This window comes from Lissotriton vulgaris, unplaced genomic scaffold, assembly GCF_964263255.1.
Source record: "Lissotriton vulgaris unplaced genomic scaffold, aLisVul1.2 SCAFFOLD_789, whole genome shotgun sequence".
NCBI lineage: Eukaryota > Metazoa > Chordata > Amphibia > Caudata > Salamandridae > Lissotriton > Lissotriton vulgaris.
Window position 1 is genome coordinate 335,411 of NW_028242002.1, and position 13,419 is coordinate 348,829.

Genomic DNA, 13,419 nt, shown 5'->3' on the forward strand with positions numbered 1-13,419 from the left:
TCTTAGGTTAGTTCTGTGAATCAGGCCCATTGTTGTTGTGTAGGAAGGGACACCTTCCTGCACAAAAACAATCATAATGGTGTTTTGCTCCTTCTATATGTGCTGCAGAATGCATCACACATAGAAAAGAGTAAAAAACGAGGAGCCAAAAAAATTCTTCATCCTCGTTGCGCCACTCCTACACCTCTTCTAGGGAGGAGAAGGGTTCAGACGCATTCCCAGGTTTACAACACTTTGTAATGTGGGAATGTGTCAGGTTCCATGAATGTTGTGGTTGAACACCCACAGCAGCACACATGGATGCCCTTTCATGCACAGTAATGATTGAAAGGGGCCATTATTTAAAAGGCCATGAAAAGTCACACAATTGGCTTCTAAATAAGAGTTTTAGAGAATGTGGAAAGGGACGATTGCAGAGAGGGAAGGAGACTAGATTCTGCTGGGATTAACTCACTCGAGATTCATTTTTAGTGTACAGTCAAATGCTTAGTGATAATTTGATTACTGCCTGTAAGCAGAGACACTGTTTTACGGCTTTTATCAGTGATTTATGGTTTTATCCCAGACATACTATAAACTGTGACCTGTCATCTCCAATCAAAGGCTCTGTGTATTCCTGAGTAGGGACGGTTGGTTGATGTAAGGATGGGCAGGGGAGCACGATTGAGCGGGCTAACACTGTGATATTGAGCTCTTTCAAATGCATATCTTTTAAAAGGCATATTTAGTTTATATTTTTTTTTATAAACAGACAAATAGATAAATTACAATGTTTTACCTCATGGTACATGTCCGCATGCCCATCCCTTGCACATTCACTATTAGTCAGCTACGAATTCTAAAGGCAGCAATTTAAACAGTCACACGTGCTGGAATTAGCTTTTCTTTATGAACGAAAAAAAGTGGTTTTATTTTTTTTATAAAAAAGAATAATTGACACAAAATACACAGAAAAGCGCAAAGTTGGTTTGTTGTCCGTGCTCCTCTGAATTAGTGGTCTGGATTCCGTTATGTCATAAATATCGTCACACTCATGCACTCACGTATGCACTCACGTCAGAAACAGATCTCTTTAAATAGAAGTGCTGCTGTCCCGGCAAGCCTGCATTTGGCACATCCATTTGTCAAGCTCTGGTAGTCAATTGTAACAAATAGGTTGCTCCTTCTTATCAAAATTCCATTGTGTTGACCTTTCATTGGTAGTGTTTTGTTGTTTTGCACAAGTACAACCGAAATGTACTGTTGATTCCTACATACAGGAGTGTTTGTGAGAAAAGAGCCCTTTGATAAACAGGATTGGATGAGCCAAGAAAAGTCAACATTCCACTCGTCCGCTTGTTTCCATACTAGATCCGTACAGTATATCTTTGTTCATAGTGGTATCAGTTAAATAAGTCACTTCTCAGCCCTGTAGTGTATAAAACGCAGAGCAGAGCGCCTGATGTGTCCAGTTGGCTTAGTCAAGTCAACCATGAAGTTCACAGCGCAAAGCGTCAAATGGAACAACGGTTATCCAATGGAACAGCCAAGTAAAGTTTCCCTCATGATGGCGGACAGAAATATTCCTCCTCTGTTTTCAGCTGGCCTTTGGCTTTAAAATCCATTCTGCTTGAGGGTTCGCATGATACACATCCAGCATATAAGTGTCTGGGTCCAAGCAGTGTTCTCCTAAAATAGAAAAGGAAATTAGTTAAATGCCAGGATTGGATGCTTCTATAAGTACTATGAATCTACTAATCAAACTGCCCAATGGTATAATCCAGTCAACGGTTCAGGATATCTTCAAACATGCTGGAGGAAAAAGTATATACATTTATTGCTGACTGAATTTTATCTTTCAGTGAGTGGCAGAGCTCAGACCTAATATTTACTTTCAACTGCAGGGCAAGTACTGAGCACACACTACAGGGCAATACAATGCTAGTGTGCCCTACTTTTTTGGGTCTGGCAGAGGCTGTTTCTTGTCTCACACATCACATCAGTGTATGCAGAAAGGGCCACTGTACTTGCCCACTTTGGCCAACCTCATCATATTTATCGTCAGTTTGTCGGCAGCCAAGCATAGCTATATGCACAAAGTAGTCTGTGGGACCCCCTTAATTCTCCTGTAGCACAAATAACATTTTCAATTTGTAGTAGCTTACCTAATAACTTGCATCATATAGCAAGGAAAATTGTGTTACAATATATTTGACACTTTAACGTCCCATCACAGCCATGCCAATATTTCCATTGCCTTCCTCAATTTCCCTGGATAAAGCTGTTCCTGTTGGAACACGTCTTAGTCACTCGTGAACAATTAAGAAACTGCTCCTCAGCAGTGGTCGATTCGTCCAGATCTCTTAACCAGTCTTTCAGTAATGGACTTTCAGGGCAGAGACATTTGATGGCAATTCTATGTAGAACAAGAGTGAAAGCTAACAGTCACTTTCTTGTTTTCACTATCACTTGTTCCCATAATGTCCCTACTCCTCCTGAGCAGTCCAAGAGCAAATGGTATAAAGTGGCTCTGGGGGCCGCACACACATTGGGCAGCCACTACTCTCACCGGTCAGTTCGATTTTGTAACATGGGGGTCAGCCAACTGTGATGCAAATAGTTGAACTGAGTTTAGCTCAAATCTTGCATCATTTGACATCTTGGCTAGTCTTGTGCAGGCCAAAGATCACAGATCACTCTTTAGTCATGAATAGGGCTCCAACATTTTCTTCCCACTTATGTTGATCCCTAGTGGAGTCTTAACTGTCCCACCTGAAGAATCTATACAGCCTGGTGATCAGGTTTTTAACTAAGGTTATATCACTAAAAGTAGTCAGTGTGGTGGATTCCATTAGTAGTCGGGGAACAATCCCCATTCACTCTTAGCTGACTTTAGTAGTGTACAGTACGTAAAAAAATTATTATGAGATCCCAAACACTCTGTCCTTCCTGGAACATGACAAATCTGTCATTGAGATACAAATCACTAATCGGTTCACATCTACCCTCCCTCTCTCAAGTGACGAAGGTCCAGTTCTTCTCACCCAGGCAGGGGAACAGGAGGCAGCAGGGCAACTCGGCACAACTAGAGCACAGCAAGGCATAGTCCAACAAAGCAGCAGTCCAGCAGAGTGGCAGTCCTTTCAGCAGCACAGTAGTTCTTCTTCCTGGCAAAGTAGGCACAAGTCCAGAAGAGTATTGATGTGGTAGTGCCAGAGGTCCAGTACTTATACCCAATGGGGCCCTTGAAGTGGGGGAGACTTCAAAGAAAGCTTTGAAGTGCACAGATGCCCTGTCTTTCTGCCCTGACTCCAGAAACACTACTGGGGAAATCAATCTTTTGTGTGGGGACTGGACCCAGATGAAAGAGTCAGCGCCTCCCTCCCATCTTTTTACAGGATGGTCCTATCCTTCCTTTGTGTGTGGCAGTTAAGAGGGAATGCAGGAAGCCACCTGTCAACCACCCTAGAGGTGTATTCCAGAGACAGGCCGATGGCAATAAATGGCTAAATAAAGTAAATTACAACGTTCTAAAGGTGGCATTTGCTAATCTAGAATTTAAAATCCAACTTCACCACTGGTACACAGACAAACAGTGTGTTTTATTTAGAATTGCGAGGTCCCTGTCTCCTGGGATGGGTCACCCCCAAATGATTCACAGTGATGACCAAGAGTACAGAATGGCTATAATTTAAAACCATATGAAGATGAAAATGTTACCTACCTTTGGTAATCACATTTCTGATGGATGCTATATCTTCCTTCACCTTTCTCATCTCATAAATGTCACCAGGCCCCTGCTTCCACACAACTTCTATCACATTTTATCCAGCATGGATGTGATGATATCTGACTACATATAGCACAGATTCCACAAATTAGCTCAGGGTGATCAGGTACAGGCTGATCATATGCTAGATGCATTGTGAGACAGGGGCTTGATCTGAACTCAACAGAACAAATAGAGGTCTAGCGCCCTTCCATTTGTCCTATTCAGTGAATACTTCACTTATCCTTGTTTTAATTGATATTCTTGGGATTGAGTTGGACGTGTGATACCAACCATCATATGAAACACCTCATCATTACCCATTGGTTTGCTCATTAATAGCATGCACTTTATGAGGTCAAATATCAGGAACACTATTTTGTGAATTATTGCATTCTAGAGAGAGTTCTTTTAGGTTCTCTGCAGCTTTCAGTGAGCAGATCAATTGATCAAAGACCACGCCATGTATAGTTCTCATTAATAATTTTATGGCAAATTTTACACTATTCCCAATGATGTCATAGAAGATATCATGAGTGATGTAATATGTGGGGATATTAGCAGAGCATGGCGAGGGATTGAGTTAGAGTTACCTTATGGCATGAGTATAACTGGCAAATTTCTATTGTTTTGTGTGTGTAAAATCTGAACCTAACTATACCGACCTTGTAACCTTTGTTTTTTAGTGAATGTTTAAGATTTTTTTAATTCTATATTGTACTATAATGCCCCTATAGCCTTTGGTTCTTTCAGTAAATGTCTAGGGTGTTTTAAAAAGTAAAGTAATATTTAATTACCATACGTGTGTGTGGGTGTATATATATATATATATATATATTCACTGAAAAAACCATAGGTTTTAGGCCATATATAGTTAGGGATTAGCATTTACAAAACCTTAATTTACTCGCACAAAACCATAGAAATTCGCATATATAGTTAGATGCAATAACTATATATCGCGCACCCGCAATCCACTGCTGATGATGTCACATATTACATCATTAATGACATGGTCAGTGACATCACTGATGACATCACTGATGACATCATCCAGTGACTGTATGTTTCTGTAAAGTTAAAATATGTCTTACATATTGAAGAATGAGTGGATGTATAAGTGTCTGGATGAAGGATTTAGTAGGTGCATGACTGACTGTATGAGTAAATGATTAAATGTGTCTCACTGAGTGCATGGGTTAGTGACTAAACTGTCTTAATTTGTGCATCATTATATCTGTTGTTCTATGAAGTGCTGCATGTGTTAATCAGTAGCTATATGAGTAACTATATGGGTTATTGATTGGTTGCCTAAGTATTTCTATGGGAGAGTAAGTGTGTGTGTGGGGGTGGCTGGGAGGTGTGTGACTCTGTGTATACATGTGTGAACAGTTGATTCACTCGATCTATGGGTTCAAAACTGCATGTTGAAACAGCTGTATGGGTGGTTGACTGTGTACGAGTGTATTAGTGAGTGAATGGATATCTCAGTGCTACATGTCAAAGTAAGTAAATACGTAAAACACAGTACATGTGAGAGTTCACATATATAAATTACTGTGTATAAGAGCCAGTGAATGTGTGAGTGGCTGAATGGATCATTGAAAACTTCTATCAGGAATTGTATAAGAGAGTAAATATGTGTTAGTATATGTTTGAATAAATAAGGTGTGCATAACTGTACAGTTGAGGAAATGGAGGAGTGACTGATTCTTTTCATGACTGACTAGATGTATGAGTAACTCCATGGATGAGTGACAATCTGTGAGTGTCTGTTTACACTGAGTGTATCTAAGGTTATATTAAAGTCTGAAGAGGTTCATCGTATTATCACATGAATGATATCATCAGTGATGTGATCAGTAATGTCAAATGAGATGTTATCAGTGATATCATCAGTGATGACATTTGAGATGTCATCAGTGATGTCATCAGTGATGTCATTTGAGATGTCATCAGTGATGTCATTTGAGATGTCATCAGTGATGTCACTGACCATGTCATTAATGATGTAATATGTGACATCATCAGCAGTGGATTGCGGGTGCGCGATATATAGTTATTGCATCTAACTATATATGCGAATTTCTATGGTTTGGTGCGAGTAAATTAAGGTTTTGTAAATGCTAATCCCTAACTATATATGGCCTAAAACCTATGTTTTTTTCAGTGAATTTCAATGGTTTTTTAATAGCAAATATCAAAAGCTGTCAAATGTGAAGTACGTGATAGGTAAAAACATTTTCGTATTTATGCACGCTGATGTACTTTGAACGCTGCCCCCCACCCCTGCCCCCCCCTCTTTTCTCTTAGCAGTACTCTCTCTTTGCAGATAGTGAAGGGTAGTTAACGCAGGCCTATGCCCCCGTTCTAATCCGTCGTGTCTGCTTCTCTCTCCATTTGATTGATTGTTATCCAAGCATTTACTGTTTTAGAATTGGTTCTCTTTGGTTCATTCTCTATTTACAAACAAGCACAGAGTCGCAATACTCTGTTTAGTCTTTGCAGATAGTGAAAAATCGTTTTAAAAAACAAAAGGAATCGAGCAAAATCAGTAGGCCACTAATGGGATCTCTTTTTGACCTAGCTAAAATAGAGACATTAAGAACAACCCCTCATGAGAAATACGAAACTAGTGAGATGAACTGAGCTCCCCACGATGATGGCTGCAATACAGCTCGGCTCCGCCACCCACCCCACCCAAAATAACGACAAACCCTATGCAAATATTATAAATATATACAACACACCAGCAAAGTAACAGGGTAAAACATTTTATTAAATAACTATTTACATAACTATTTTATACTTTTAGTTGCCCGATCCGGCTAGCTCAATCGATCGAGCGTGAAACTCATAAACTCTGATAGCAAGCTTTGCTGCTGATGCTATGCAGACAAAAACTGGTTTTCAGTTTGTACATTCATCAAGATTTTTCCATCCAAGGCTGGTTGATAGTTTGTAGACTGATGGCTTCAGATTTTCAACATATGATGTGGTGGCGCGGACTGGGAGGGGGCGCTTGGCTCCTGCCCCCTCCCCAAGTCCTGTTGCCCTGGTGTGGCCTAAGATCGCCCCCGACATAGGCGGCCGGCTCCCGGGGTCCGGCGGAACATTTTGCCTTTTGATGACTCTTCCATTCTGGACCTTGTCCCACAATCCGTTTGACCTGAAGACACGCTGTAGTGGGGCGACCCTTTACCGTTTCAGATACCATTCCGCCCGCTTTTGCTACACTGTGCCTCTTCCGCCATTCAGCTGTTTACCGCCCGCTCTTGCGACTACAGCGTCTCGCTCACCATGTAGTTGAGTTGCTCCCGCTCTTGCATTGCAGCGATAGGCGGTTGCCACAAGACTCTCAAAATGGCGGCCGGCTCTTCAGATTTGGGCGTGATCCACTAAAATGGCCCTGGGACACCTTGGAACTCGGACGCTTGTCTGCTAGGACTTAGGCCCCATTCTCGAAAGCGTCCCCTGAGCCTTGAAGATTCTACAAAAGTCTTGGGGGCCCCCGACTCCCGCAGGCTTCTGGTGGGGAGTGGCTGCCATGATTGCTCGTGGAATGGCCACGACTGAGCTACGATATGGTGGTGCTCTCATGCTGACGCCAGCTTCAGTCTGAAACATCCAGAAACACTGTAGACTACCAATTCGATCAGTTCCGGTAGCGCCCCAACGTGACCCGGTAGGGAAGAACTTGCCCTCCCCTCTTTGACTGATTGTTCTTGTTGCCTGTCCCTTCTGTTGTCATTTAACAGAACTTTTTAGACTACTGAAAGGGGTTGTGTTCCGACCGCTGGTTGGTGGAGACATTTTGACCATATTCTGGACCTACGTTGTCGCGTAATGCGTTATATGACACGTCGCGTTAGCGCACCCGGAAGTGCTCCGGTGCGCGAAGCGCAGCTTCCTGGAAGCGATCCGGGGCGCGGCGCGTAACGTAAGCATAACAGGTCATGTGAGATGTTTATAAAACTTTTCATTGGTTCATTTTACTTTTGTTATTCTAATGATGAAAGGCTTGGTCATATGACCTAAAAATTACGCTTTTTATTGCTTTCGAACATTATTTTTTCTTAAACATATATGTTATAATGTTCCGGGCTAATGTACTTTCCCGGAAAATTTACAACTGTCCTGCAAATAAAATATATTCCTTTTTCTAGCAAAAGGGCGTTTCTTCGTCCCATGACGGAGCCGTTGAGCAAAAGATGCTCGGCCTGCTGTCTTAGTCGCCGATACGCCTGAATATCAGATTCTTATCGATCACTTTATGTTGCAGGAGTAAAAAACACAACAGCCCTTGACCATTTATCTTAACTACGTTCCTGCGTATTATACCTTTTATCCGTCATGTAATTGGACTGCTTTATTTCACTTGCCTTTTACTGATTCGAAAACAGTGACTAAAATTAAAAACTTTACCAATGTAAATACTACTACCATGTTTTGTTTTAAAAACCTTTATTGTGAAAATGTCAGTATACAAATACGGGCCTATGATCACGTGGGCCGGCCACGGAGCAAACTGGAAACGTATATGATGAGGAAACATTTACTCTGTAGAGGAACGTAACGAGCGGGCCATTAGGTTGCAAGAACTAAGGTGTCTAACAGTTGCGGAATCGGTGGACGTACATTTTGTAATTAAAATACAACAGGGCCACTAACAATAACATTTTCTAGATATACATTTGCGGGCAAGTACCATGGGTGACGTTAATTCGAACTTACAATAGTACAGTAATCAATAACACATCAGAACTTAATATCAATAAGGATGTCAAAATATTCAATCAATTCTCGTCCCCGCCCGCCATGTGCTTCAAAACTGCATACGTATCTCGTGATATCAAGGTTGTTCAACCAGTACACAACAAGGAGTTACGAGTCCCATTTATACCGGCGCCATTTTGGGCGAGGCCGGGCAGGTCCAGGATATAGTCAAAATGTCTCCACCAACCAGCGGTCGGATCAGAACCCCTTTCGGCAGTCAAAAAAGGTTCAGTTAAATGACAACAGAAGAGATAGGCAACAAGAACCAACAGTCAAAAGAGGGGAGGGCAAGATCTGAAGCCATTGTTCTACAAAACTCTCAAGCAGACTTGGATGGAAAAATCCTGAAGAATGTACAAACTGAAAACCATTTTTTGTCTGTATAGCATCACCAGCAACGCTTGAGTCAGCTTTGTGTGAGGCCGCCATTTTGATTCAATCAATAGCGTCCCCCTGCACACATTCAGGGACCTGGTCGTGTCTTCAGGTCAAACGGATTGTGGGACAAGATGCAGAAAGGAAAAGGAAAAAAGTTCAGCCGGACCATGGGAGCCGGCCGCCTATGTCATGGGCGATCTTTGGCCACACCAGGGCAATAGTGAAGCTGCAGCAGGTGCAAATAAGCTTCAGACAGTGTTACAAGCACTGCTCAGAACTCTCAACTATGGCACCCAACCTCCAGGACTTGCCATCCGGATCTTGGCTCTCAACTATGGCACCCAACATCCAGGACTTGCCATCCGGATCTTGACGCCTTGTGCTGGTTCCGACCTATTCACACATCGGTCCGCTACTGACACCACCTCATAAGCCAACGTGGCACCCCACGCCGACTTTCGGCGCAGCATTGTAGGATGGCCACACCAGTGCGGCAACTTGCTGGACACCACCTCGGTGCCATCCAGATCTCGGCGCGTTGTGCTGCCTTCGGTCTACTGTAGCCGCAAGTGCGGACGCAACTCAGCTGGATAGCGAGTGAAACACCAAGGGGCGCCCCACTACAGCCGAGGAGCCTCCATCTTGGGGGCGACGCACAGCATCACATTGCTTTCTCAAACAGCCCCCACTGATTGACGCGACCTCACAGGCCAACGGGGCGCCCCACGCCGACTTTCGGCGCAGCATTGTAGGATGGCCACACCAGTGCGGCAACTTGCTGAACACCACCTCGGTGCCATCCGGATCTTGGCGCATTGTGCTGCCTTCGGCCTATTCGCACATCGGTCCGCTACTGACGCCGCCTCACATGCCAATGGATTTTCTACGCTTTTTATACCAGCACGTAACGTAAGCATAACAGGTCATGTGACTTGTTTATAAAACTTTTCATTGGTTCATTTTTCTTTTGGTTTCCTAATGATAGAAGGCTTGATCATATGACCTAAAAATAACACTTTTCATTGGATTAAAACATTTTTTTTTCCCCAAACGATGAAAGCCCCACCTTGTTTCTGGATGTTTCAGACTGAAGCTGGCGTCAGCATGAGAGCACCACCATCTCGTGGCTCCGTCGTGGTCATTCCGCGAGCAATCATGGCAGCCGCTCCCCACCGGAAGCCTGCAGGAGTCGGGAGCCACTTTTGTAAAATCTTCAAGGCTCAGGGGACATCCGAGTTCCAAGGTGTCCCAGGGCCATTTTAGTGGACCAGGCCCAAATCCGAAGAGCCGTCCGCCATTTTAAGAGTCCTGTAGCAGCCGCCTATCGCTGCACCGCAAGAGTGGGCGCAACTCAACTACATGGTGAGCGAGACGCTGTAGCCGCAAAAGCGGGCGATAACCAGCTGATTGGAGGATGAGGCACAGTGTAGCAAGAGCGGGCAGAATGGCATCTGAATCGGTAAAGGGGCGCCCCAGTACAGCAGACGAGCCTCCACCTGGGGAGGCCCGTTCACGCCGCCTCCCCCCCCCACCCCCCCGGGGCGCCCCACGCCGTTTTTCTGAGCAGCATTGTAGGATGCCAAAACCAGTGCGGCAGCTTACTGGACATCACCTGGTTGCCATCCACATCTCAGCGCGTTCTGCTGCCTTGGGACTATTCGCACAACAGACTGCTACTGACGAGGCCTCCCCCCGCACCACCCGGGACGCCCCACGCCGTTTTTCGGAGCTGCATTGTAGGATACCAAAAACCAGTGCGGCACCCAGGTAACATAACCTGGGTGCCGTCCAGAACTCAGCACGTTGTTCTGCCTTGGGACTACTCGCACAAAACACAGCTACTGACCATTGTTGCTTCTTTTTTAAAAAAATATTTAAATGTATTTACTGTTTTTGTTCCGTTGTTTATATTTATAAGGCATTAAAGTGTTATAATCCTACAACTTTGTTGGAGTGCTATATATTTTTAATGTGACACATAATTGTGAAGACTTTGATGTACAAAAAGGCATCCCTGGAATCTTCCGCTTCAGGCTCGGCCCCACACACCCTCACAGTGAGAATCCCCTACCCAAGCACAATACAGGATGGTTATCAGATAGTAGGAACGCGTGTGGTGTGACGGATCTCATGAGGTGGGGGCCTTGATCTACTGTAACTCCTTTGAAGAGGGGTGATTCTCTACAGCTGGGGCCATAAACTACACCTGCAGGACTAGGTGATAGCCTGGGACCGGCCTGGACAATCGGACACAGAGGAAGAGGAGTGTCACAGGGTGCGGTAGTGAATAGGGTGAAAGGGAGGTGTCGGGCGGGCACAGGGTGTGATTCTCAGAGAAGAACAGCGCAGATGGGAGGAGGTTTCTGGGCCATGCATGAGAGAGAGAGCGGGGGTGACCAGTGCGTGGGGGAGATGCTTGCGAGGGAGGGAAGCCATGCTGAGGATCAGCGGCGTGCAGAGAGTGGGTCTGGTCAAGGCATCTAAAATGGCTGCCGTGCTCAACAAAAGTGTGGAATTGCAACAAAGGCAAGATGGCGCAGACAATGTTTATCAATAAGGATTAATTTATAACAATTATTTTTATCAAAATATTTAATCGCAGTGACAAAATAGCGGTCAACAGTTCCTGATTTCCATCGAATCGAACGTTAACAGACGTCACGCAGCAAAAAAAAAAAAAAAACGCTCACGAACAGCGCAGATGGGAGGAGGTTTCTGGCCCATGCATGAGAGAGAGAGCGGGGGTGCACGCAGCAAAAAAAAAAAAACGCTCATGAACAGCGCAGATGGAAGGAGGTTTCTGGCCCATGCATGAGAGAGAGAGCGGGGGTGACCAGTGTGTGAGGGAGATGCTTGCTTGGGTGGGGAGCCATGCTGAGGATCGGCGGCGTGCAGAGAGTAGGTCTGGTCAAGGCATCTAAAATGGCTGCCGTGCTCAACAAAAGTGTGGCATTGCAAAAAAGGCAAGATGGCGCAAACAATGTTTATCAATAAACAACTATTTTAACAAAATATTAACTCGCAGTGACAAAATGGCGGTCAACAGTTCCTGATTTCCATCGAATCGAACGTTAACAGACGTCACGCAGCAAAAAAAAAAAAAAGCTCACGCACAGCCGCTGGAAGACATGTATCAACATATATGAGCCTCCTCAGCCACCCTCAGAAAACATAAGAGGTCAGGATACGTCTCCCGTACCCCCTTATACCTAGTAATTTAATTAAATCGAAACACAAAATGGCGAATTCACGTTTCGCTACCAGTTGCGACCCGGTTCGCGAACCGAGAAGCGCTTCTACCGCGAAAAATCAAATTTTAATTATTTGCCCCACGGGACCCTTTAATAACCCCAACATCATTCCTAGGGGGTCAAGAAGGATCTACCGAGAGACAAGATGGCGGCCGCACCGGACTGTTTAGAATGTTGACAGACACCGGAGAGTCAATCAGCTTCGCTACGCAAAGCTCCGTAACGCGAAAAGTACGCGATCTGGTGCGCTATCTAGGACGCTGTCCCAGATATATCTGTTTTTTTAAACGTTAATTTCTCAAAATCCACTGGAGCACATATATTGAGACCCAGCAAAGGCACATCGGGCTAACAGTCCCTATAATTTTGCCAAGTTTCGTGTAAATCCATTCAGCCGTTCGAGCTAAAAGTGAGGCCAAAGGCCCTATGGAAAAATGAATGGGAAAAATGCGTTTTGGGACCCCCCTTTTTTCTCGGCCCCCCCTTGACGGAACCCCCCCAAATTTTCAGGGGCTGCTCAGAAACAAAATGTGCCATTTTCATGAAAATTTCAGCCGATTCCGTCCACAAACGCCAAAGTTATTAGACATAGAATTTTCAAAAGTTCCATAGAGAAAAAATCCTAACTATATATACCTACTGGCGACCGCCAGTAGGTAATATATATATATATATATATATATATATATATATATATATATATATATATATATATATATATATATATATATATATATATATATATATATATATATATATTCACAGAAAAAACCATAGGTTATACTCCATATATAGTTAGGAATTTGCATTTACAAAACCTTGAAAATTCAATGAAAAAACCATTGGTTTTAGGCCATATATAGTTAGGGATTTGCATTTAGAAAACCTTATTTTACTCGCATAAAACCATTGAAATTCCATATATAGTTATAAGCGCTAACTATATATCGCGCACCCGCAATCCACTGCTGATGATGTCACATATTACATCATTCATGACATGGTTAGTGACATCACTGATGACATCACTGATGACATCTCAAATGACATCACTGATGACATCACTGATTACAACATCCAGTGACTGTATGTTTCTGTAAAGTTAAAATATGTTTTACATATTGAAGAATGAGTGGATATATAAGTGTCTGGATGAAGGATTTACTAGGTGCATGACTGACTGATTGAGTGAGTGATTAAATGTGTCTCACTGAGTGCATGGGTTAGTGACTAAACTGTTTTAATTTGTGCATCATTATATCTGTT

The 13,419-nt window shown here is 43.6% G+C and overlaps 1 protein-coding gene across 1 annotated transcript in view; it reads right to left on the reverse strand.

The window, feature by feature from the left end:
- Positions 1 to 877: 877 nt before the first annotated feature.
- LOC147669100 (rho GTPase-activating protein 28-like) overlaps positions 878 to 13,419 on the reverse strand; it is a 516,960-nt gene continuing 504,418 nt past the window's right edge. The window contains exon 15 of the mRNA XM_086948229.1: positions 878 to 1,668. Coding sequence (XP_086804355.1) covers positions 1,577 to 1,668 — 92 coding nt within the window. The 3' untranslated portion in view covers positions 878 to 1,576. The remainder of the gene's footprint in view (positions 1,669 to 13,419) is intronic.